General features: G+C 35.9%; 1 protein-coding gene across 4 annotated transcripts in view; it reads right to left on the reverse strand.

Moving 5' to 3' along the window:
- The window catches only part of LOC112053871 (receptor-type guanylate cyclase Gyc76C), a 36607-nt gene that overhangs the window by 6762 nt on the left and 5201 nt on the right, over nucleotides 1-24644 (reverse strand). For all 4 annotated transcript variants that reach the window (XM_024093460.2, XM_024093459.2, XM_024093463.2 and 1 more), the window contains exons 3-19: nucleotides 15521-15725; nucleotides 14401-14598; nucleotides 13715-13780; nucleotides 12694-12934; nucleotides 12160-12306; nucleotides 11275-11480; nucleotides 10371-10554; nucleotides 9213-9367; nucleotides 8648-8938; nucleotides 7932-8051; nucleotides 7291-7431; nucleotides 6122-6193; nucleotides 5675-5764; nucleotides 5272-5347; nucleotides 4899-5054; nucleotides 3781-3973; nucleotides 3082-3222 (exon numbers count right to left, since the gene is read on the reverse strand). In XM_024093460.2, coding sequence (XP_023949228.1) covers nucleotides 3082-3222; nucleotides 3781-3973; nucleotides 4899-5054; nucleotides 5272-5347; nucleotides 5675-5764; nucleotides 6122-6193; nucleotides 7291-7431; nucleotides 7932-8051; nucleotides 8648-8938; nucleotides 9213-9367; nucleotides 10371-10554; nucleotides 11275-11480; nucleotides 12160-12306; nucleotides 12694-12934; nucleotides 13715-13780; nucleotides 14401-14598; nucleotides 15521-15697 — 2654 coding nt within the window. In that variant the 5' untranslated portion in view covers nucleotides 15698-15725. The remainder of the gene's footprint in view (nucleotides 1-3081; nucleotides 3223-3780; nucleotides 3974-4898; nucleotides 5055-5271; nucleotides 5348-5674; nucleotides 5765-6121; nucleotides 6194-7290; nucleotides 7432-7931; nucleotides 8052-8647; nucleotides 8939-9212; nucleotides 9368-10370; nucleotides 10555-11274; nucleotides 11481-12159; nucleotides 12307-12693; nucleotides 12935-13714; nucleotides 13781-14400; nucleotides 14599-15520; nucleotides 15726-24644) is intronic.

Below are 24644 nucleotides of genomic sequence, written 5' to 3' on the forward strand. Positions count from 1 at the left end.
TTGCATATAATACAGATAAATTGAATAAATAAGAAAAAGTGTACAATAAAGTTAGAACATTATAATTAAAACATGCTTTCTATGGTTAATCATAATTACCAAGTCTCGTAGATCCGTAACATCTAAACACTAGAATACTCAATCGCATCGCACAAGCCAACGTTATTACCAACACCGATCAAATCTCTCAATGTTAAAAACCACAAGACCCAAAGCAAGCTCTAATAACGTCTGTTAGACCGCACAATCCCCACAGCGTGAGGGAAAACGCTTTAACTACAATCACCAGTAGAGAGTTAATTACCTCAAGACATTTTCACGACATTTCTATAATGGATTCAACCCCCACATCTGGAAAAGAACACAAGTACAACAAAGTGAATTAAATTACAATTTTTTTTTTCCTTTTTCGATACATTATGATGAGCAAGTACTGCTTTACATCAAGTCCGTGCCGATAGATCACAACAAATTGAGCAACGAAAGAACACTGTTACTGTCTCTAACGCGTCTTTCCGACTCCAAAAAAATGTCCTAAATTCACATTAGTATTTACAAATGAGTATGTAACAAATCGAATATTATGTTTTATTACAATATTACGAGCCTAAAATAACATGTTGACAATTATTTTTTACATACCAATTACCAACAATATTAGGGATTTTTTTTTATAATTTTATTATTTATGCATACGTGTTTTTTAAAGCAACGACTATAATTTAATGATTTATCTATACAATTGTGCATAGGAAATTATGAGTTACTGACATTACACATTATGAATATAAGTCAGGTCACCTATTCAGATATGTTTTGAAGTTATTGTTTTACGAGTATTACATTATGGTTTTAGAGTATTTAAATGATACCATGGTACGAAATTGCACACAGAAAATGAAACACTTATCGTTTTCCTAATAATAAACCATTGTTTGATATATATTTAAAGGGTAAAGGATTTCTTTATACTTCTTCCATAGTTCGACAGTCATCAAATGTAAAAGATTACAAGTTGTTTAGATAAAAAAAAAACATATTGGCAGGAACAATGTGCGCAATCTCGGACGAATGGTATGAAATCCCATATAAATATAATATAGTGTTTTTTTTTATAATTCTCCGCCGCAGTTTAATCAATACTCCTTATCCCACTCAAACGTATTTTGCTTAGAGAAGAGTTAGATGAGTGGACTGAATGTAAACCAGTACGCACACCACTGTCGGTCAGCCAGTGCGATGCGGCTTGTTGTATTTGCGTTTTTCGTATCTGTGCTTACATTTACTAATTACAACAACGTTACGTACCTTCATTAGTCACGGTAACTTCACCTTACTTATAATTATATGCATTCTCCATTAAGTAACATGCAAACACCCATAATATTAATATAATGAAACAATAATAGTTGATATCAAATCGCCATAAGAGATGCAAGAACCGCAGCAAGCATTCTTAGTACTACAGGTGTGCTGTAAAGAATTAATGGGAAATGGAAAGTCACCTACGCGTTATAATATTTATACTCGTTTAAAGTACTAACAGACGCCCGCGACATTTTCCGCGTGAAATCTTACCCTACCCTACTCCTACTCTACCTCTTACCTACCCCTGCCCTAACCTATCCTACCCATAGCTTACCGCTACTTATATCTGTCTCCTGGTTCTAAGCTACCTCCTACTACTCCACCAATTTTCAGCCAAATCAGTCCAGCCGTTCTTGAATTATAAATAGTGTCATCATCACTGTCAACCCATATTCGGATCACTGCTGAGCTCGAGTCTCCTCTCAGAATGAGAGGGGTTAGGCCAATAATCCACCACGCAGGCCCAATGCGGATTGACAGACTTCACACACGCAGAGAATTAAGAAAATTCTCTGGTATGCAGGTTTCCTCACGATATTTCCTTTCAACGTTTAAGACACGTGATATTTAATTTCTTAAAATACACACAACTGAAAAGATGGAGGTGCTTGCCCCGGACCGGATTCGAACCCACACACACACACACACCCTCTGGAACGGCTCTTAATCAATAGTGTAACTATAAGTTATAACTAACTCATTGAATAAAAGATCAAATTGCGCTAAAGATGGCCAATGCCAATGATTACTCCATTGGATGGGCATCAAATCCTAAGTCTTCAGATTTCAAATCTGGTAGCTGTTGTGAGTTTGCTTTCCAATCGTAAGAGTGGTAGACCTTTCTTGCAAGTTGTAAATGCCTTACTTTATAACTCTGATGTTAAATGGGAAAACATTCCCCCATAACAGAGGAACACGCATGGCATTTATGGAATGTATGTCTTACAATGCTCCAATTTGCACCCGCTAACCATAAGGTAGGCATCATTCTACTGTGATTTCATCGATAGACATATTTTTCAAAAATTTCAAAATTCTCAGACCTTAAGACCTGCCTCGCTAGACGTTAGCCCTCTGTTAAAAGTATATGATCACGATCTAACATGTTTATACAAACTGCGTCTATAGAATCGATGTTTCATTGCGTTAAAATTACATGTGTGTGTATAACGATTTAAATTTATAGTTGTGTGTAGTGTAAGGACACAGGGTTTATTTATTGTTGTTAAATAATAAATAGTTTCGATATATGAGTTTACCTCGTCTCACCCAAAAAACGACACGACAATTTTGACGGTGAATTTGAGTGTCAAGTCAAGTCCAAAGATAATTGGTCTGAGGTAAAAATAGAAAGAGTGCGATTCTTACGTCTCTTGTGAATTTTAATTCAATATTCATACACAACATGAGATAAACTTAAACCAAGAAACAAACCTACACTTCAATGAACTCTACCGTTTATTTGATGTACAAAAATAATGATGTAGATAAAACATTCGTCAGGCAATGTATTGTTATTTTCCCGGATATCATATGAACGTGTCCAATGCTAATGGTATTTGCATGTAACTAAAAAGAGGTTATACATTGAAAACATACACGTTAATGAAGCCACATCGATATGTTAAATTATCATTAATAAACTTGGTTTTTTGGACATTATCTAACATTACATACAAGTAATTACATTCAAGTAGGAGACGCATCACTTACTTCGGTAGCATTCTATGGAGCAAGTCCTCTGTTTTCTGTTTCTCTTCTATTAACAGCCTGGTTCTCTCAGTGACTAGTTCTTCTAAATTATTGGCATACTTCTCCATCATGTCCATCATTTGGTCCATAATATTTCTTGACCTATGGAGCAAAAACTTAAATTATACAACGGCTCACTTTACAGCTTCCTATCATCAGTTACAATTACATTGTACATATAATTAGACTCCAACAAATATTTTCAGAAGTATTTAATAGTGTAATTTTTTTTACTACAACAGTAGCTTACAAAAGATTCCGACTAAATCTTTGAGGTGCTAAAACTAATAGAATGAGTGTGTTTGAAATATATAATGTATTTACCCATTAAAAGTGGTGAAATTAGAAATTATTGTATTTTGAGAAATTCGATTAATTTTCTAAATTCTCTCATTTCCCTTCATATTACAAAAATTCTTTATAACGAACTAAAATCTTAAAATCCGTTAAAAATTGTATTGCACATGTTCAAAGCCTCATTAGCTCAACAGTAAAAACGCCATCTCGGCCGGACTCATCACGTTGATCTATTGTTGTACCTATCCTACGAGTAATACAGTCCTTCCTGACTACTTGGAGGGGAATGGGAATATTGGTCATATTTAAAAGATAATATGGCAAATTTAATTTAAAAAAAATAATAAAAAAATGTGTACATACTTGCCAGACTTCAGCTTCTTGAGCCGGCTGCGTATGACGGGGAAGTCGGGGCGCGCGGCGGGGTCCTCGGCCCAGCAGTCGCGCATGACGCTGAGCGCGTACTCGTCCACCGCGCCCTCCAGCGCGCGCGTGTCCGGCCGCAGCGGCTCCTCGCCGTCCGCGCGCGTGCCGCGCTTCACTCTCTCAACTATGTCTGCGGAATTCATTCATCATCGTTAACAACCTCAGACCAATTATAGAAGGACCTGTATCGTACTCATAGTCACGAACAAAATTGTCTGTCATTTTCTGAGGAAAACGAGCTTAGATTTGGTATATATCTTATACTAAACTAGAACTTTTTGCCCGTTTTTTACACAATTCAATTACACAAAAAGGTATTTTACGGAGCTCTTTAACCGACGAACACGATTACCACTATTTAACATCGATTCTATAGAGACAGTTTTTATAATCGCATTAGATCGTTGATCATATACTTTGACACAAAAGTAACGTCTAGCAAGGCAGGTCCTATACAATAATTGGTCTGAGTTAACAACCCATATTCGGCTGTTGAGCACGAGTGTCTTCTCAGTATAAGAAGGGATAGACTAATAGTCCACCGCGCTGGATCAACGCGGATTGGCAGTCTTCGTGTGTGAAGTCCGCCAATCCGCGTGTGAAACTTCTCAGGTTTCTTTAAGATGTTTTTTCTTCACCGTTTGCATATAACTGATAAGTTGGAGGTGCATGTCCCTGACCGAAAACTGACTGTCAAATATTCTCGAATTCGAAAATATTTCATTTAAAACGGATCTTAAGGGTCACCCACCACCTGAAGATCAACTGTTAGGTCAACAGCCGTATTTATTTCAATATATAGAAAAATAATGGTGAAGGAAAACATCGTGAGGAAACCTGCATACCAGAGAGTTTTCTTAATTCTCTGCGTGTGTGAAGTCCAATCCGCATTGGGCCAGCGTGGTGGACTATTGGCATAACCCCTCTCATTCTGAAAGGAGACTCGTGCTCAGCAGTGAGCCAAATATGGGTTGATAATGATGATATAGAAAAATGCATCAATGTATTTTTGTTTTTGCGTTTATTTAATCTTCTAGTTATTACAAAAAAAATACCTTTGGGTTCAGTTGCAAAGCCAAATGGACCACGTCTGGCAATTATTTCATACAGTATGATGCCGAATGCATAAACATCTCCTTTCTGGGTCCCACCAACAAATCCATTCGGATCATCTAGCTGTCTTAGCAATTCTGGAGATTTCCATAGTAAACCTAAAAATAAATGTAAATATTTAAGAAGTATTTATTCAACTAAATACAAAAGAAATCTCACAAAGTTGTTATGATACTGTAAGACTATAAGTTCGAAACCTGTATATAATTTCTTTTATTCTTTTTAAATAACATTAATGTTAGTTGAGAAATAAAATATTAGGTAACTTTATATATGTTACAAATTAAAGGAAATAGAAGTTCAATTACTTCCTACCTCTGTAGTATTGATGTTCTCCAATGAAATCGTTTTCAGCACAACACCTTAAATCGTGGAGACCAAAATCAGTAACCTAAAAGGAAATGTGTAATTTAACAAATCTGCTATTAGTGGCCAGTTCTTTCTTAAATATATAAGTAGGAAAATAACGTATTTTTTTTTTCAAGTTATATATTAAAATCAAAAGTTGCAGTTATTCTTTTACCATTTTCCTTTTCAAAAGCATCTTCGTATTGCAAATAAGTACGTAATACGAAATGTACGCAATATATTCCATGTCGAATCATATAATAGTATACAAACAATATAACAAACTTATATTATATAACCTAACCTAACTTAACCTGTTTTCAAGAAATATTTATTACAAAAAATTGTTTAAATAGTTTATTAGTTTTACCTGGAGCATCCACCGTGAAGTAACCACACAATTCGACGATTTGAGATTTCCGTGATAAATTAATGGCGAAGTATGAATGAATATCATACCCTGAAATAATGAATATTATAACAATAATTAACTTAAAACAACCAAGATGTCCAAAATATTAAAAAAATACAAAATAAGTCAGTCTTAATCACTATACGGTGTATCAAAGTGTTTTGTATAACTGAAAGATGTTAGGGTAAGTCATTCTATAATATAATTCATATCGACAAGTTGTGTTACACAATTTAAGTATTATTTCGCAAAATTCAAGATAAAGTTAAAAACTGGGCCGACTAAAGTACATACAGCAATTGGCAAATTTTAATGTTAAACAGAATGTACATCAAAGTTGAGAAATTTCAAACTATTACTAATGCACTATTGCAATATTACAAGTGTTTGTATTTTATATCTCACCTTAATGAGATCATGTACTAGCGAAGATATAAACATTTGATCCAACTTTATGTCCTCGTTTTCAATTATATCCTGAAAAAAGAAATAACATTTGTAGTCTTAATTAACTAAATTATTTTCTTTTTAATTGAAACCCATATAGGGAGGACGTTTAACAACTAGTCCTTTGCGAGTCTACCATTTTTGATTTTGAATGACGTCACCTAATTATACAAGGTAGACTTTATTTTATACAAAGCACTTTTTTATGCAAGTGCGTTCCATCTTGAGCGACATCTACATTTACCCTCAGATGAGATCGTAGTCAAATGTCACAAACTGTCGTAACCGCTTGACGTACAAAGAAGAAATTTGCCAGGGAAGTAGTTTATAGATAAACGTCCATTAAGAACGGATTTAGCGACAGGGCCGAATTAAGGTCTAGTTTCCCGTCGGACACACATTTAAAAAAAAAATGTATCTAATATTTGGAAATATCACAAAGAGAAACGTGTAAAATAGCGATGATTATAATGATAAAAGCCACAATAACTTCACGGTAAAGCGGTCGGACGAAACAGCCGAGAGGATATAAGTGCGCGCCCACTATTCTATAGTTGTACCCACTCCAACTAATAGGGTAGTTGACTCATATCAAATTTAACATAAACAACATTAATTTCCTATGGAATAAGGGTACGAAATATATCAATATCAATTAATAAAAGTTAAGGATTTCCTATAAAAATTCAATTATAAAAATGTATTTTCCAAATTAAGCAAACGTCAAAAACGTCGTCTTCCAATTTTTGATGTCATAATGTTACTAAACGTTAAACTTAATAACAAATATTTTTCTCAAACGCTCCTTTGGTAAAGGATTATTTAATGTGACGCCATGAAACTGCTTAAATATAGACCATCATCGCCAACAGCGTATAGGCTCGCATACTCAAATAAGTAATTAAAAATTAAAATTTTCGGGTAATCACGTCTCAAAAAAATTTTTTTTTCAATCTAGTAGAACAACAATGATCAATTTAGAACATTATAAAAGAATGTGTCTAAAAAGCTGTGTTAAACTTATGGAAGAGAAATGGGGATATTGGTCATATTTACAAGATATTGTGCAATAATAATTATTCCTAAGAATAATAGTGATGATGATTAATCAATATGAATGCACTCACATACAAGCTTCCTTTAGCGCAGTAGTCGGTGATGAGCAGCACACGCAGCGGCTCCACCACGGCGCCGATGAACGAGTTGAGGTTGTCGTGCTTCAGCTCGCGCAGGAGACGCATCTCCTTCATCACCTCCCGGGGGATATCCTGTACACAACAGCGATTCGAATGAATGAAATATACCTTTTATACTCCCATTTCGTAATCTACTCAATATAAAATCCTCAAATTGACATTGGCTACAAAAATTCAGGCTTCCTTAAAAAAAACAAAACCTAGGAGGCAAAGCCGAGACTAAATCTAGGAGGCCACGCCGATACAAAATCGAGGAGGCCACGCCCAACGCCAATTATGAGTATATATTATTTACCAAGTTTTGCTAATTCTTTTATCATGCTCGTAGAAAAAGTATTGTATACCACTGCACGTAATTAGCGACTGTAGCGATCGTGTCTATTGTGCAAGTCTAATTACAACTACAGCTATAGGTACAACAGGCTTTATGGCTAAAAGACAATCTATAAGGGTGGTATGTTTTTTTTTTTGAGAATGTAATAATTACTAAGCGAAAATATTTTTCCTGCCCACCTAGCACGCGTCAACGACTCGTAATGTGAGAAATATTCAAAATATGTCACTATGCATACCTTTTTCTTTGAAAACTTCAATTCTTTTATTCTCACAACATTCCCTCTGTATTGCGCTGTTGTAGTGAATATTTGCGTACAACATTTGCTTTCACCGGATATCCCACTTGCTAAACTTAACTGAAATTAAATCAATTTAAAAAGATTAATAAAATTACAATAAATAAAGTACATTATTTTAATTTGAAAACTTGGGTTTTTTAAAATTAAATAAGAAATAAGTTAAACTGTATGTAGTAAAAGAGAAATAGATCATTTTATTTAAGTAATAAAATTATATAATAAACTATTTATAACTCCAGAACGTTTAATCGGATTTGGATGAAATTGTCACAGATATATAGATTAGTCTGGAATAAATAGCATCTTCAATAAATGCACCTCCAACTTTTCAATTGTGTGCATTTTAAGAAATTAAATATCACGTGTCTCAAACGGTAAAGCAAAACATCGTGAGGAAACCTGCATACCAGACAATTTTCTTAATTCTCTGCGTGTGTCAAGTCTGCCAATCCGCATTGGGTCAGCGTGGTGGACTATTGGCCTAACCCCTCTCGTTCTGAGAGGAGACTCGAGCTCAGCAGTGAGCCAAATATGGGTTGATAATAATGACGATGAAATAGCATCTCTACTATGTTTTATCTCGATATTCCCACTGCTAAGGGATCTATGCGTATAAGGCTACTAGACAACAATTATAGACAGATGTTAAGTACCTTACTAGGCGACCAGACAAGACCACTGCCCAAATATCCAGCAATATCCTGAGGGTCGATCTTCCACAGCAACCCCTCAATTTCCTGCTCAATTTTCCACTTCCTATAAATGCTGATTGTCACCACGAGCGCACAGAATAGTGTAACTGCTAATGTACCAGCCACTACCAGTGAAGTTATCTGCGAGTCGTCTTTTGGACATTTTTCATTGAGAAAACCACATGAGGGTTCAGCTTCTGGTTTTATGCCGTCAGGCCAGTCAATTGGTACGAGAGCATTCGATTTGTATTCCTGGGATGTAAAGACACATACATAAAAAAAAATATTTTATTTAAACATACATACATACTTAAACTAAAAAATATTTATTTCAACTTATTTTTAATTTGTGTTTTTTTCTTTTGTTAAACATTGCATTCAACTTAATTTTGACATTAAAATACAAAACAAAACTCGCACAAAAATGTTTGTGACAACTGGCACGTCATTAAAATGAGACATCTGAATTCCACCTAAACAAAAATTACTATATATTATAATATTTATTATATATACTAAAACTTACTGGAAATTCTTTGCTACTCTGTTGGAAATGACCAACGGGAACCATGCTGGCGTTGCACTTGATATCTTCGACGGTGGTGTTCTTGAACGCCAGTACAGAGAAGTTACCCTCGGAGTCGGCTCGCTCGTCGAGACGTATAGACATCCCCGCCACACCTACAAAAATATACATATATATAAAACTGAAATGCCTGTATGTGACTACAAAATGTACTTTCGGTAGACTTTCAGAGTTTTGGATGTAGAAGTAAGGTGAACAGAAAAACGTTTAGACTAGTCTAGTGCATCGGTGAGAAAAAACTGAAGCAGCATTAGGAATGCAAAACATATTAAGAAATAAATTGTCATCTGCCCGTGAGTGGTTGTTAATAACAGTTGTCTGATAATCAGTATTTGGTGTAATTGTTTCCCTCTGCATCACTATAAACTGTAATTTAAAGGCTCGTTTCTGCTGTGCTGACGCTCTTTTACGTTACACACACAAAGTGCTGTGTAACTTAGTACTAGGTATATCATTCAAACCGTTCCGAGAATAGAAGAACTGTAGTAGACAATGTTTCTACAACTCAACTTGTCTAAAAATTTGTCGATATCTATCTTCTAATGCAATAGTACACAAAAAAAATCGAAACCTACAATATAGAGTTATAAAAACATCAATATAGAATAGTGCTACAGATATGGTCAGAACATGTTCACTTGATCTAGATTTCAGTGGTAGATAAACTAAAAGACCTTACTTTTCAAATGTCCTTGTATAGTATAGTACTTTGAATAAATATACAAGGTGCTCGGGAGTATTTCCCATAACTCTGGGGTTATATTTGTTACCGAAATTTAATTATGAAAGTTCTAAAATTAATATTTTCGGTGTAAATAATATTTCTTTTGTAAATAGATCTTAAATGTGTCCCTTATACTCATCCTTATAATTATGACGTAGCCAAGTTTTACGTATTTTAAAATGCAAGGATAGATAAAGGCGTGTGTTGGCATGGATAGTCGGAATTATATGAAATACTTTGTATGAAATCATAAAAAGATTTTTTTTTTAGTTGAAAAAAATATTAGTTATGCAGTTCGGCTCCTATAAGTGGGCTCGTCAACACCTTCAAGTTATAGGAAATATTTCCGAGCACCCTGTATTTGTATTACTTACTTTTAAAGGGGGTAATATGAATCATTTTCGAGACAATTAGAGATCCATTAGTGGCGATAGTCATCAGTTTTTCGTAGGTGAGACTTTCGTTTTTATACGTTGTCTCCTCTTCTATAAGCGTATGCAGTGCCGTCGCATACAACTTCACCGAGTCGTACAAATATGCCGCATATATTGATACAAACTGAAAAACATTTCATACTATTGTAGTAAAAAACAATCAGGCTATCGATCGATCGATCGAACAATGGATAATTCAAAACATAATATTTATTATTTTTATTTTTTAATTATGGTCACTGGTGCTGCCTCTAGCGTATATTTTTTAAAAAGGGTCATTAATCAATTTGAATTCGGAGGGCGTAGGTCCGAATCCGATCGAGGGCCGGCATGCCCTCCGACTTTTCAGTTATGTGCGTTATAAGAAATTAAATATCACTTGTCTTAAACAGTGAAAGAAAAATATCATGAGGAAACCTGCATACCTGAGATTTTTCTTAATTCTCTATGTGTGAGAAGTGAGAAAGAGGAAACTCGTGCTTAGTGAGCCGAATATGGGTTGTTAACATTGACCTCTAATAATAAAAGGGCGCACAATCATGTAGAACATTTCACTTAAAAACTGGCCAATTTTGCTTTGACAGTTTTAGAATTATTCGTAAAGAAAATTATACTTAAAGGCCTTTAAATATAGTCCAATATTCAATAAAATCCCAAATTCAGAGCAAATTCAACCTTAAGGATTGAGTTTAAGATTGAATTTGCAAATGCTACAACTTGAATTGAGTGCCAAGAAGTTGTGTTTGGCACTCATTGAGTGGGGACGTTTTTTGACCGCTGATTGTGCATCCACTTTTTCATAGGTTGTTAATGAAGAAACTGTTTCGACCGGTGACAAGATTACCTTATTAAATTTCTTCTCGAACACGGCCGGCAGCGGGAACTCGAAGGGCTTCATGCTGTTGTAGTCGCGCACTTTGCTCGTGAACAGCTCGTAGCTGCCCTCGGGCTCCGACGACACCACCACCAGCAGCGACTGCGCGCGCTTCTTGAACGGCAGCTCCCAGTTCGTCTTCGGGCACACCAGCGTGGCGCCGCGGTCCTCCGTTTCTATACGCAATGCGACGAAGAGACGAATATCTTAGCATTCCATGGATTAACCGTGCAGGTGCCGGGTCCATCGCGTGGTAGAGAGACGAACACCAAGCAAAGTCCAGGACTTGTGACTACTGGATGTGGGGTTAAGAAATTCCTTGACGATCGATCAACACTCCCCTTCTCTGCTCGTGTTGTTCTCCCTACCTATCCAAATTTGGTAAGATCCTATTATAACAGTTTTGGATACTCGTTCAAATATAGTTCAAGTATAGAACTATTAGCATTTCATAGATTTCGTATGCGAGTATATCCATAAGGTTAGTGCACATGAAATGAGGAGATCCGCAGATGAACCAAAGTCACTGACATAGCTCAGCGAGTCGAGAAGGTGAAGTGGCAATGGGCAGGCCACATAGTTCGAAGAGCCGATAGACGTTGGGGTTCCAAGGAGCTGGAATGGCGTCCCCGCACTGGAAAGCGGGTTGCAGGGAGCCGCTGGATGCTGGCGGCTCGAGACTGTTATGCTTGGAGGTCCATGTAAGAGGCCTATGTCCAGATGTGGACGTCCATCGGCTGATAATGAGTATGAGAGTACCGGATCCATTGTGTGGGAGAGAGAAAAACTACGTGCAAATCAAATACAGCAGATTTCAATATGTAATGCTATAAAAATATTATGCTTCATACTCACTTATTAAATATTTCAATGATTCCTTAGGAACATATGTCATCATGTCAACGAAAATAACCATGTATTTTCCTTTAGCAAACAACTGCAGTGACTCCATGGCTGTCATCATGTCTATTAGACCAGCGGTTGAACCCAAAAATACATATACTGTAAACAGGAAATATAATCGGATTAATTTTCTCCATCTTATATATGTACATATAACATATTGTTCGTATGTTCCGTTAGTACATCAAAATGTGTAGGTATAAAACAAAATTCCTTAAATTTACATAATATGCACAAAACTGCCAAAACTACATGCTAAGGCCTATAGCTTGGCAACTTCGTTCGTAACACTCCCGATGGTCCGCGCGGGCCGGGTGGCGTGTAGCGATGAATGAAAAACCCACGACTGATGCACCTCACTTCTCTTCTTTCTACTTCTTTCCCCCCGTCGCCCGCATATCACGGGAGTGTCATCAACGAACTTGCCAGACTATAGCCTTCTAGAGGACCATTAAAAGGCTGATAATGAGAAGTGGATTAACTTACTTCTGGTTCTATTCTTGGTCTCTTGTATGAACTGGTACCAGAAGCCGGGTGCGCAACAAGCCATTTTCTCCTCGCAGCACTTGAACCCTTCGATGACTGGTCGCTGATGGTTCACCGTCATATTATTCTTCTTCGCGTGGTTCTCCAGAGTTAACGCTACCGTCACCCACGGTTCCTCGTATAGTATGGAGAACTTGGTCCATCTGTAGTACCGCAGAAGAGCTATTACAGATTTCGTCGCCTGTAATTAGAATTTGTGAATGAATATACAGTTATACACACATACTAGCACACACACACGTACTAGCACACACACACACACTTATAGCTTGGCAACTTCGTTCGTAACACTCCCGATGTTGCGCGCGGGCCAGGGGGCGTGTAGCGATGAATGAAAAACCCACGACTGATGCATGTCACTTCCTCGCACGTACGATTTCACACCTACGCAGTCTTTCCCCCTGTCGCCCGCATATCATGGGAGTGTTATCAACGAACTTGCCAGACTATAACACTAATCACCCCGATCCTAACGCCCGATAAACGTTCTTTACGATTCTGAAGAATATGACATAACAACCAACAATGCTTCGAATACAAAACAAACACAAGGTCCCCGATATCTGACGTCACCCAGACGAGTGTTTTAAAAACCCACGATCTCGGGGGCGCCCGGACTGATATACTCAGGCCAAAACACCCCTCAAGAATGGGCCTCTAAGCCGAGGTCCAAGTCTCAGAGGAGACGCCCCTAGGGAGTCATTCCACCCACATCTGCTTCTGTTTTCGAGCCCCATTAGGCGATGCTTCTGCGCTCGCCCAAACCACCCGGTGTCGCCGCTAAGGAGCCTACGGCACTTACTCACTCATAATTAATTTCCGTGAATTAACTATAGATGAATACATAGAACACACTATATATAGTGTGTTCTATGTATTCATCTATAGTTAATTTTACATTCACAAAATTGTGATACAAAATAAACCTCTGTCTCGATATAACAATTCCAAAATTTCTTACTTGTGTATCTGGCGGCTCCAGTCTCGCAAAATTTGATAATGTGGATGTTTGGTAATCAGAACATTTCTAAAACAAACATAAAAAATACTGATTAGCATAGTAACGATTATTAAAATGATATTCATTTGTTGGTGTTAAGTACTATTAGACCAGGCGCTGTGAGATATTGAGTGTGCATAATTCATGGACCACATTCCGTTAACAGTTTTGAACTCAGGATTGTATGCAGATAACAATTCTGCATGTAGCCAAGAGGTTTGTTGGTCCATCTTTTTGTTATACACTACCCCCTTAAATAAAATAAAAAAATAAAATAAAATAAAAATAAAATGCCATTTATTTCTTACAGAAGTACTAGTTTACAAGGTTTGGTTAGTTGAGTTTAGTTTAATTGTGTTAGTATCAAAAAGTAGATGATTATTATTTAATAGTTAGTGCTTTTAAGTATTACACTACTATACTATTTTCCAATTTTCCAATTTTTAATCCAATCTCCATCATCAAAGCCAATCTCTTAAAGAACACAAGAAAGTGAAAAACAAACGTACTTTAAAAATGTGTAATTCTGGATGGAAACTCCTGGATAAATTCAACTGAAACCTGGCATGATTCTAGTTCGTACTACCAAGGAGATGAGATACTTCATGCTGCGAAAATAACAATAGCTTTTTTAATACTAGACTTACGTAAGAGATCATGGGCAGGTTCCTGGACTTGGCCACAATGGCCTCAGTGTGGCAGCGCCCCTCGGGCCCGAAGAAGGCCACGACTCCGGAGCAGGTCATGTCTGTCAGCATGCGGGTCGCCGTCACAGTGTCGCACCGCGTGTCGTTCCATTTCAGCTGGAGGTTTACTTCTGGCAACAGTTTTGTACCATTGTTGATCTGAAAGTAATGTTTTTGTTTTAATTTTTGGAAAAGCTGTATTTGGCTATATGGAATTTTTGTATAATTTTGGTATTGCTGTACATTTTTCTCATACTCTTACATTTAGTCATACTCTACTTGTATATGTTGGTATGCTATATAACAAAAATCGTCTATGACTTAATAATATGATTACTACTATCTAATATTCTCTATTGACGTCTTTTTATGGTAAATAGACTTGAGTACAATTATATGAGGTGAGATGAAAGAGATGGCCATACACAAACGCCAAAGTAATTTAAACTGATATACAGTGAACATTTTCAGTCAACTACATTTTTATAGTGCCGCATTGATTAGCCTTATGTGGTATCGGATCACAAGGTCCTAAGTTCGAATCCTGGTTCTGGTCATGGTGTTTCGTTCTTCTAGGAAATTTCCAGTTAACGCCCAGGAGTTGGAAAGTTGGTGATGTTATCCGTGCCTCAGAAAGAGCTTTGTGGTGGGTCGCAGTCTATATCCCCTCTCCTATAAAGAAGGAAACCTGGCCCTGTAGCGACGTTAAAAAAGGCTTCTAATGACGATGGCATTTTTGTAGTATGACATTGACTACAGAAATACTTATTTGCAAAGTAGGTTCACGTTTAACCATGATCTAACCTGATGGTAAGTGTAGATACAGTCTAAGATGGGACACGAAGGTGCCTATTTACTCTTGTTTTATAGATACCCAAGTTCAAAGACTCAGATTCAAAGACAGTGCGCCGGAGATGGCCAGCCTCTGTCTATCCCGGAGCTCGCCCTTGATGGACGGCAATGCCAATGGTGATGTTGAACTTCTTATCGAGCGCGACGGCAAGCCCGGCCAGCAGCCCCAGAAAAACAGAGGACGCAAAGCCTTGAGTAGGTACGATTCCTAGGGACAACGACAACTTACCTCCTCAAGGGCCATAGACAGTGCGCCGGAGATAGCCAGCCCCTGTCTATCTCGGAGCTCGCCCTTGATGGACGGCAGGTAGCCGATGGTGATGTTGAACTTCTTGTCGAGCGCGACGGCAGGCCCGGCCAGCAGCCCCAGCGCCGCGAGTAGGAGCACCCGCGCGCCGCGCCACATGCCGTCGCCTTCACCGCGGCTTCAGCACCTGCGCCAAACAAAATAACATTAACAACATTTTTTATTTATATATTATTCTACAAAATGCATAATTTTTTTTTTATAATATTTGCCATATTTTTTATAATATGACCAATATTCCCATTCCCTAAACGCCTAACCATGATGCAACACAAACCACAGTTGGTTTTATTGTGCACTGGTTATTATTACATATACAATATAAAAAAAAAAATAACAAACAAAAAGAGAAGAAAAAAGAAAGAATAATCATTATGTATATGTATTATGATCAGTCCCTGCATTCTGTAAAGCAATAAACATCGTTTGTTTTAGTAGAGGATACCAATATAAGAGTACCTTCACCCATCTGGACAAAATTTTTTTTTAAATCAAAATCAAGTATGCCAATAAATCGTCATATATATAATACGTATAATAATATTGCCAATACTTTGCCTAAAAAATCAGTCCAGAATATTACTATATATGAAGTCAATTCTTTATATTAGGACACAGAGACATATACATACGTATTCAATATATCACTTTATATATTTTAGAACCTAAATACATTATTGCCGTATGTACGTAAATATCGTGGTATAACAACTTTATTTTGGATGATCATCAAGAACGTGTGATAACAGAAAAGGTCGTGTTGTGTGCAACGCAATAAAGGGGAGTGTTCCTGTCGCGATTTCCGCCCTCAAATGTAGGAATTACTTCCCTGCTGTCAACTGAGTAATTGCCTCGCAGCCGGCGGCCGATTAAACCAATTGACATGACGCTATTTTGACAAAATGACTCCAGCAAAAACGGTTTCTTGAAAATGTATGATACAGCTACGGTAAAAAACACTACGCGTCTAAATAGTATTATAAATAATAAAAATAATTGGATGGACAGATCATGGAGTAAAGCACGCCAAAAAGGGTAATCAGATTTCAATTTAATGAATTCCCATTTTATTGGTAAAGTTGGGTTCCTGTAGAAGAACAAATTAATCATCTAACTTATATCAATGACGCATATTATAATTAATATTCAAGTATGTTATATGTATATTCAAGTTTATTTTGTCTAATCCATACTAATACTATAAATGCAAGAGTCTGTATGCCTATATGTACCTTTTTCATGGATAAGTCACTGAACTGATTGGATTGGAGATAAATTGGAACATGGACTTTATAAAAAATTATGCTTGATCATCTATAAAAAAATACTCATCGAATTGAGAACCTCCTCCGTTTTTTCGTCAGTTAAAAATTTTATCAATTGGTAGGAAAGTTAACATTCTCTTTTTAAAGGAGAATGTCCACCGGTCAATACAACGTCGGCCCCGGTAACTCAGGTATACTCCCGTATATAAAAGTATATGGAGATGATAATATGATTTATAAATAAGGATCTGGTTGCGACCAGTTGCCATGTTACTAGGTAGGCGAGTAATAATAATTAGTTTCTTTTCTTATTGTTTAATTTATGCATTATAGCTTAAGCACAATAATTAAAATTGAATTCAGTTTATGTATGCCTAGTAATAAGTATGGTAATAAAGATTATTTATTATTTATTATTATTATTAAATTGCCAGGTGGTTAGCGTAGGCCAGAGCCGGGAATGTTCCCATTCTTCCCATTTAAAATTTATGTAATATCTCTCACTACTTTAAAAGATATGAATTATCATTATGAATAATTAACTCGTACTAAATCGAATTAAGTTCATATCCCTTTTAAAGTAGTAGAGAAATTACATTGATTTTAAGTTTAAATAGTCAATTTAACTGTCAATTCTCCTACTAATTGATTAAATTAAAAAATATATATTAATTCCAATCGAATTTTGATCGTTTTACGGGTTTATAGTCGTAATAAATTAATAGCTTCTCTACATACTCGTAATATTCGAAAGCAAGTGCGTATCATCTCCCTCCAGATTTTATACCGCATCTAACTAACTAGGTACACTAACACTCAAAACGGGACTGGACAGACCAGTTTCTACATATCTATATGAAATATATTAAGGCAGCGTCTGCGATATGTTTCTTATTATTTAGAAATTATTTCTACATAACCTTTAGGGAATTTTAGAGGTCTAAAAGCAGTTAAGCAGTTAAATCACAAATAAAATATATTAAAAAGTAAAATACTTTTTTTTTTTAAATAAAAAAAATCCTGTCCTATTTCAGTGAACATAAATCCAAAGGTTACTATTTTATATTCCATTATATTCCCAGATATATTCCTTTTTATTAATAAAAAACCGGCCAAGTGTGTGTCGGCCATGCAGTATAAGCCAAAGATTAATTTAGAAGAAGAGAACCCATAAAATCTGAATTCAATTATTCTGCCAGTAAAAATCGCTTATATGAAATCCGTTTAGCTACTTTCAAAGAAACGTGAAAAAATAAAACAAAAAATATCTGATGTGTAACAATACAAGTTATAAACTATCTGTGCCAAATTATCATTCAAATCCATTCAGCCGTCATTGCGTGATCGAGTAACCGTTTATACGATTGTACTGTAATATTAGTGCAGTTTGTGGTGCAAAGTCGGGGCAATATAATAATAGTCCAGTCATTTGGAAGTTACATGGAATTTCCGGGTGTTCTGAAGATTGGTGATAGAATTTGGTGTGGTCTTTCGAATTCCTTTGCCAATCATATCTTTACCGTTGGAACCGTCCTTTCTAGGAGTACGACTTCACTTTAAAAAGACCGACTTGATTTAACGGTCACGTGGCGTCGATTCCCGCAACTGGGAAAAAATTCGAGTATCAGCTCAGCTGATGGACGTCCACTGCAGGACAGTCTCTTCCTTTTGTAGAGACTTCTAAACATCTAAGCATATACTTTTTTATGTTTGTAGTTCATATAATGTAAGGATGTATGAATTGTATATGTATGTATATTGTTGTTGTAATTGCATGTAAAAATGTATGAATTAATTTGTATTGCTGAGATATTTGTACCAAGATGAGTTGTGACTGTCATTAGGGGTCTGATTTATTCGTTTGAGATGAAATTTTACACTAAAAATGGAAAAATAATAAAAATTTTAATAAAAAAATACAACCGACTTCAAAACCTAAAAACGTACCCGCTAAACTAAAAAGTGAAAAATAACATCATAATATGTTCTACCTGCTGATCAGTATGAAGGCGGTGCTAAGCCGGTGATGTATTAATTCAAGCCATGTGAGAATATCTTATAGCTTTAGATTTTGCAGACAGTGTTGTTTCATGTGGTCCTGTCAGAAATGGCTTAAATTAAGACAACACCGGCTAAGCACCGCCTTCATACTGATCAGCAGGTAGAACATATTATGATGTTATTTTTCACTTTTTAGTTTAGCGGGTACGTTTTTAGGTTTTGAAGTCGGTTGTATTTTTTTATTAAAATTTTTATTATTTTTCCATTTTTAGTGTAAAATTTCATTCACAACTCATCTTGGTACAAATATCTCAGCAATACAAATTAATGAAGCCCAAGCACAAGGTAGCTACCGTAAACCGTTAAGGGGTTCCCTTAATTGACCTTGGTCTTCATCATCAGACACCTAATAACAGACACAACTCATCTAGGTCGAAAGTTCTCAGCAATACGAATTAATCAAGGCCAGACACAAGGTAGTTACTGTAAACTGTTAAGGAGTTCCCTTAATTGTCCTTGGTCTTCATCACCAAACCCCTAAATGAGAGTCACAACCTATCTATGTGGAAAGTTCTCATTAATACAAATTAATCAAGCCCAAACACAAGGTAATTGCTGTAAATCGCCGAGGAGTTCCCTCGTCTGTTTTATGGCTCCTTCATCAGATCGATTTTAAACCTTCATGAAATTGTAGTGCTTAAAAGTACTAAATGGAAAAGTATACGAACATACTAGACACCTATATAATTTTTGAAAGTTCCCCTCAAGTTCTCCAGGATTCCATCATCAGATCTTGACATGATGGCAATGGGACCAAATGGGGACTATACCGTTTCAAACAAAAAAAGAATTTTGGAAATCGGTCCAGGCGTCTTTGAGTAATCGGTGTACATACATAAAAAAAAAAAAAAAAAAAAATACCGACCGAATTGAGAACCTCCTCCTTTTTGAAGTCGGTTAAAAATGTATGAATTTTCATCTAATTATGATAAAAGAACTTTAGCAGATTTTGAAACTTTATAATCTTATTTATTTTGCAAACATCCAGTCAATCATTGTTTTTTACATATTAATTAGTTAACATTGACCTTATTTACCAAAATGCCTCATAAAAACCAATGTATTCGAACCTAGTCATCCTCATATATGTGGCAATCTATTTTTTTAATCAACCTCTATTTGAGCAGCAAATGAGTGTACAGTAAAGCTAACACTAACAGCAGACTCTAACTGCGAGCACAGTCCACCAGCGACACAGATCTCGCCTTGAGATAACGTCAACGATAACGCTGTCGAGCTATTTTTACACTTGAAAGGTAATGTGGCAGTCGCGAGATTAATTTTTTTGCGGAATTGAAAATATTTACATATTTACATACTCAATTATAAGTGCACGTGTACTGTACATTAAAACGAGCTGTTACAACTATTGGCATTATAATTGTTTGTATAGTTGCAAACTTTATTATATGATGTGACGGATAGATAATGGTGACGATTGTTTTCGAGTTTGTTTATTTCGAATAGGTTCACTTTACAAGGAATTTCGAAGAGTCTTTTTAAGATTTAGCACCTCAAAAGAGGTTCCGCACTCAAAAGAAAAAAAACCGAACAATTATAGGATCACTTTGTGGACTCTGTCTGTCTGTCAAGACCCTTTATCTCGAAAACGCGTGGATATATCCAGTTGTAAATCAAACCATATTACTTAGGTAATACGGTCTACGGTCCCTTGAAAAATCAAACTTCTAAGTTGAAGTACAAGAAATATACGGCCATTTATGCCGCAAAAAAAGGTATATTTCGACAATGTATAAAGAATCAAAATTTATAGGGTATAGGCGCTTTCTGTTGATCTAGAACACTGAACTGCCAGCTTTAGCGGTTTCTATGTTCTGTGATCTAGGACTATAAAATTTGCCAAGTAACATTGTCCTAATATTCACTACAAGTATGAGGAAATTTGAAAACTGTTGAGTGTGCAAGTTTTACGTGCAATTTAAGATTTTTTTTTAAATTAAATGTCACGGTGAAGGAAAAACATCGTGAGGAAACCTGCATACCTGAGAATTATCTTAGTTTTCTGCGGGTGATGACGTCTGCAAATCTGCATTGGACCAGCGTGGTGGACTAATTGGCCTAACCCCTGAGACATCCTGAGAGGACACGCAAGCTCAGCAGTGAGCCGAATATGGGTTGATAATGATGTCGATGATGATGATGATGATGATGATGATGATGATGACGACGACGACGATGATGATGATGATGATGATGATGATGATGATGATGATGATGATGATGATGATGATGATGATGATGATGATGATGATGATGATGATGATGATGATGATGATGATGATGATGATGATGATGATGATGATGATGATGTAATACAGACAGATACAACCACGGTACACTTTAAAATAGTAATATAGATGTAGATTCATGTTGAATATTTGTATTAACCTCGACTTTGGTTACATATTTGCTAAGTTATTAATAGAACACCGACTATACGCTGACTGCAGACTGATTCAGCGGTAATACCGCTTACAATTTTATACAATGTCCTACGCAATCATAACTTGGTGAAAATTACGCATAATTTACTTTTTAGTAGAAAACAAAGAGAAAAAATATGATATATTGCGAGTGCTAGATGTTTTTTTTTTTTTCAAATTGAATATTTTGGTTGTGATATTCGGTGGGGGAAAATGACGATTACTGCTATTCAAAATTAGTGCAACAGAGTGCAATAGAAAGTAGGGAGAAAGACTAACTACAGTTCGTTTCATGTAGGATGGTGCGGGTGACAGTTCGTTTCTCTCTTGAAAGTTTGCTGCGATTCACGATAACAGTACGTATTATGAACGCCATACAGGTGACTTTCATCGTACCCATGCTCTTTGAAAACCCTATAATTAATTATTATTATACCATTTTATTGTACCGTGGTCCAACAAACACATTAACTCATTTTATGAAGTCGGTAATTGCCAACTTATCTGACTGCAAGCAACGTAGTGAACAAAATTAAAACCAAGTAAAACACTAGCAACGTTAATAATAATTTAACAAATGCACGTCCTTTAGCTTTGTCAGATAGGATCCGAGCTGCAGGCTAACTCAGTCTTTAGACGTATTCGATGTAAAAAAGTCATCCGCTGCTTACTGGTGGACATCACATAGTATGTAAGTGCTAAATGTTGACAATTGATTTGATATTTATTTTAATACGTTGATAATAAAGGCCAAAATAGTGAATAGGAAGGCTAACTTTCCAAGCGTTTTTTTTTTTTAATTTTTGGCGGAGCCTAGTGTTGCCAGGCATGCAGAGAAATAGAGTACACATTTGAAACAAATTGAAACAGCTTTTAATTCCGAACAATGCAAGCTTTAACTGCTTTATGCATATTATCTACCTATTATTTGTTGTATTAATATTAAATCAAAAAATAAATAATGGTGTCAATCCAGCCATTCCGTTTCGAGATGAGATGAGAAAATCTATACTGATATAAAAAACTTCGAAATTTCTATGTATACTAATATTATAAAGAAGGAAACTTTGTGAGGTTGCAGGGGTAATCTTTTGATGTACGAAACCGATTTTGAAAATTATTTTGCCCACGTTTAAGTCATAAAAGCGGAAAATCTCACCATGCGTTATTTTGTTAATAACTCAAAATGGATTCAACTTTAACAGGAAAATGTCATTCTGACTTGATAAAATGTCGCAGTTTAGATAGTGCGATGTCATTTATCTGATGGTAATAAATATTAGCACATTTATGTCATGAAGTCCTTGACCTTACGACAGCCACTTATTTAAAGAATGTATCTACAATTATGTTCTATGAATAGCATAATACGTATACAATAAATATTTAAATCGTTTCTATTTTTAGCAGGTATTTATTATATAACTCGCTGTTATATAAATTATGTCGATATTCAACGTGAATGTATTATCAGTAAATTCAACCGCCATTCTCGTCTTTTTCTTATTCTTTACTAGTCCTTTATAAGCCCTTGACTACAATCTCACCTGATGGTAAGTGATGATGAAATTGTTAGGAGTAGGAATACTCACCCCTGACGGTTTGTACACGACATCGTACCGGAACGCTAATCGCTTTGCGGTACGTCTTTGCCGATAGGGTGGTAACTAGCCACGGCCGAAGCCTCCCGCCAGCCAGACCGGAACCAATTAAGAAAACCTCAATCGGCCCAACCGAAGATCGAACCCAGGACCTCCGTCTTCACCACTAAATCTAAATCTGAAGAGTTTGTTTGTTTGTTTGTTTGATTGAACGCGCTAATCTCAGGAATTACTGGTCCGATTTAATTTGTTAGATAGCCCATTTATCGTGGAAAGCTATAGGCTATATATTATCCCTGTATTCCTACGGGAACGGGAACCATGCGGTTGAAACCGCGCGGCGTCAGCTAGTATTTTATAGAAACAATCTTCATACTATCAAGACATGAAATAAATTCATACAACAATTTCCTAGGACTTAAAAAACCGATTTGCGTGCGGTTTTTTCATAAGCACGGATAAAGTTTTGAACGAAAAAGATCAGTGTCATAAATTTTACCTTACAATCAAATGAGATGACGATCAAACGTAAGCATATTTTATTTAAAATTAAAAACATTAATACCATTGCTTGTGGAACATTTAAAAATACCGACCGAACTCGACTATTATGAGGGATGCGCATAATCTCCATACCTATACCTAACACGATCGAAATCTTTGTTTTATACGCTATGTATGGAATTTTCCACTAATATGACTTTGTCACATAACACGGAATGTTCAGAACCTAATTAATAATACTTAATACAAACGGCAATGATAGATTTTTGGATTTTTCTGTTTGTATTGTATAGTGATTGTACTAAAATACTGAACTATAAGTTACCGAAAAATTACAATACAGATTTTCAGGAAACTAGTAGAGAACCTTGTTTGTTGTAATACCTAGGTACTTTAAAAAGCCCTATGTTTTTTGGTTTTTTTTTTATTACGTTTTTAATATGTATAACATACTTGTAGAACCTTATGTAGTTTCTTAGAAGAACACACACGGATCGACATTATTTTTCTCTGGGTGCAATAATTTAATCTCTAATCATTAGAGGTTAAATTATTGTTAAATTGAATAGAATATGTAAAAACATTGAATAGAATGTGTAAATTATAATTAAATTACGAAATTATAAACAATATTATCATTTATTATTATTATCAAGAATCAATTAAACTTTCGATCTATAGCCGACCATTTCAGAATGTGATAACACTCGTATGAGCGTAGAGCAAACTATAGAGAAATGTAAACCGCAAAAACAACTTTGCTACTAATGTTCCTGCTTGTTTTTTAGGGTTCCATAGATCACAAGGAACCCTTATAGTTTCGCCATGTCCGTCTGTCTGTCCGTCCGTCCGCGGTTTAGCGCAGAGACTATTACTACTAGAAATCTGTAAATTAGCATGAGTATGTACATGTTTTTTTAGGGTACCTCCCCAAAATATGGTGAGGATGATTTTTTTACGCATTTATTTCACAGTGTGGGATGTGTATCGTTGGACAGGTATTTGAAAGATATGAGGGATCTGTGTAATTTGTGTATTACTGAATGGATTAAACTTAATCTACGGAACCCTGCACTGCGCGTGGCCCGACACGCACTTGGCCGGTTTTTTGTTTTATAATTTTTTTTTTAAATATTTTTATCAACAATGTTGTACATTATTTATTAAATTA

The sequence above is a fragment of the Bicyclus anynana genome, chromosome 5, assembly GCF_947172395.1.
Source record: "Bicyclus anynana chromosome 5, ilBicAnyn1.1, whole genome shotgun sequence".
NCBI lineage: Eukaryota > Metazoa > Arthropoda > Insecta > Lepidoptera > Nymphalidae > Bicyclus > Bicyclus anynana.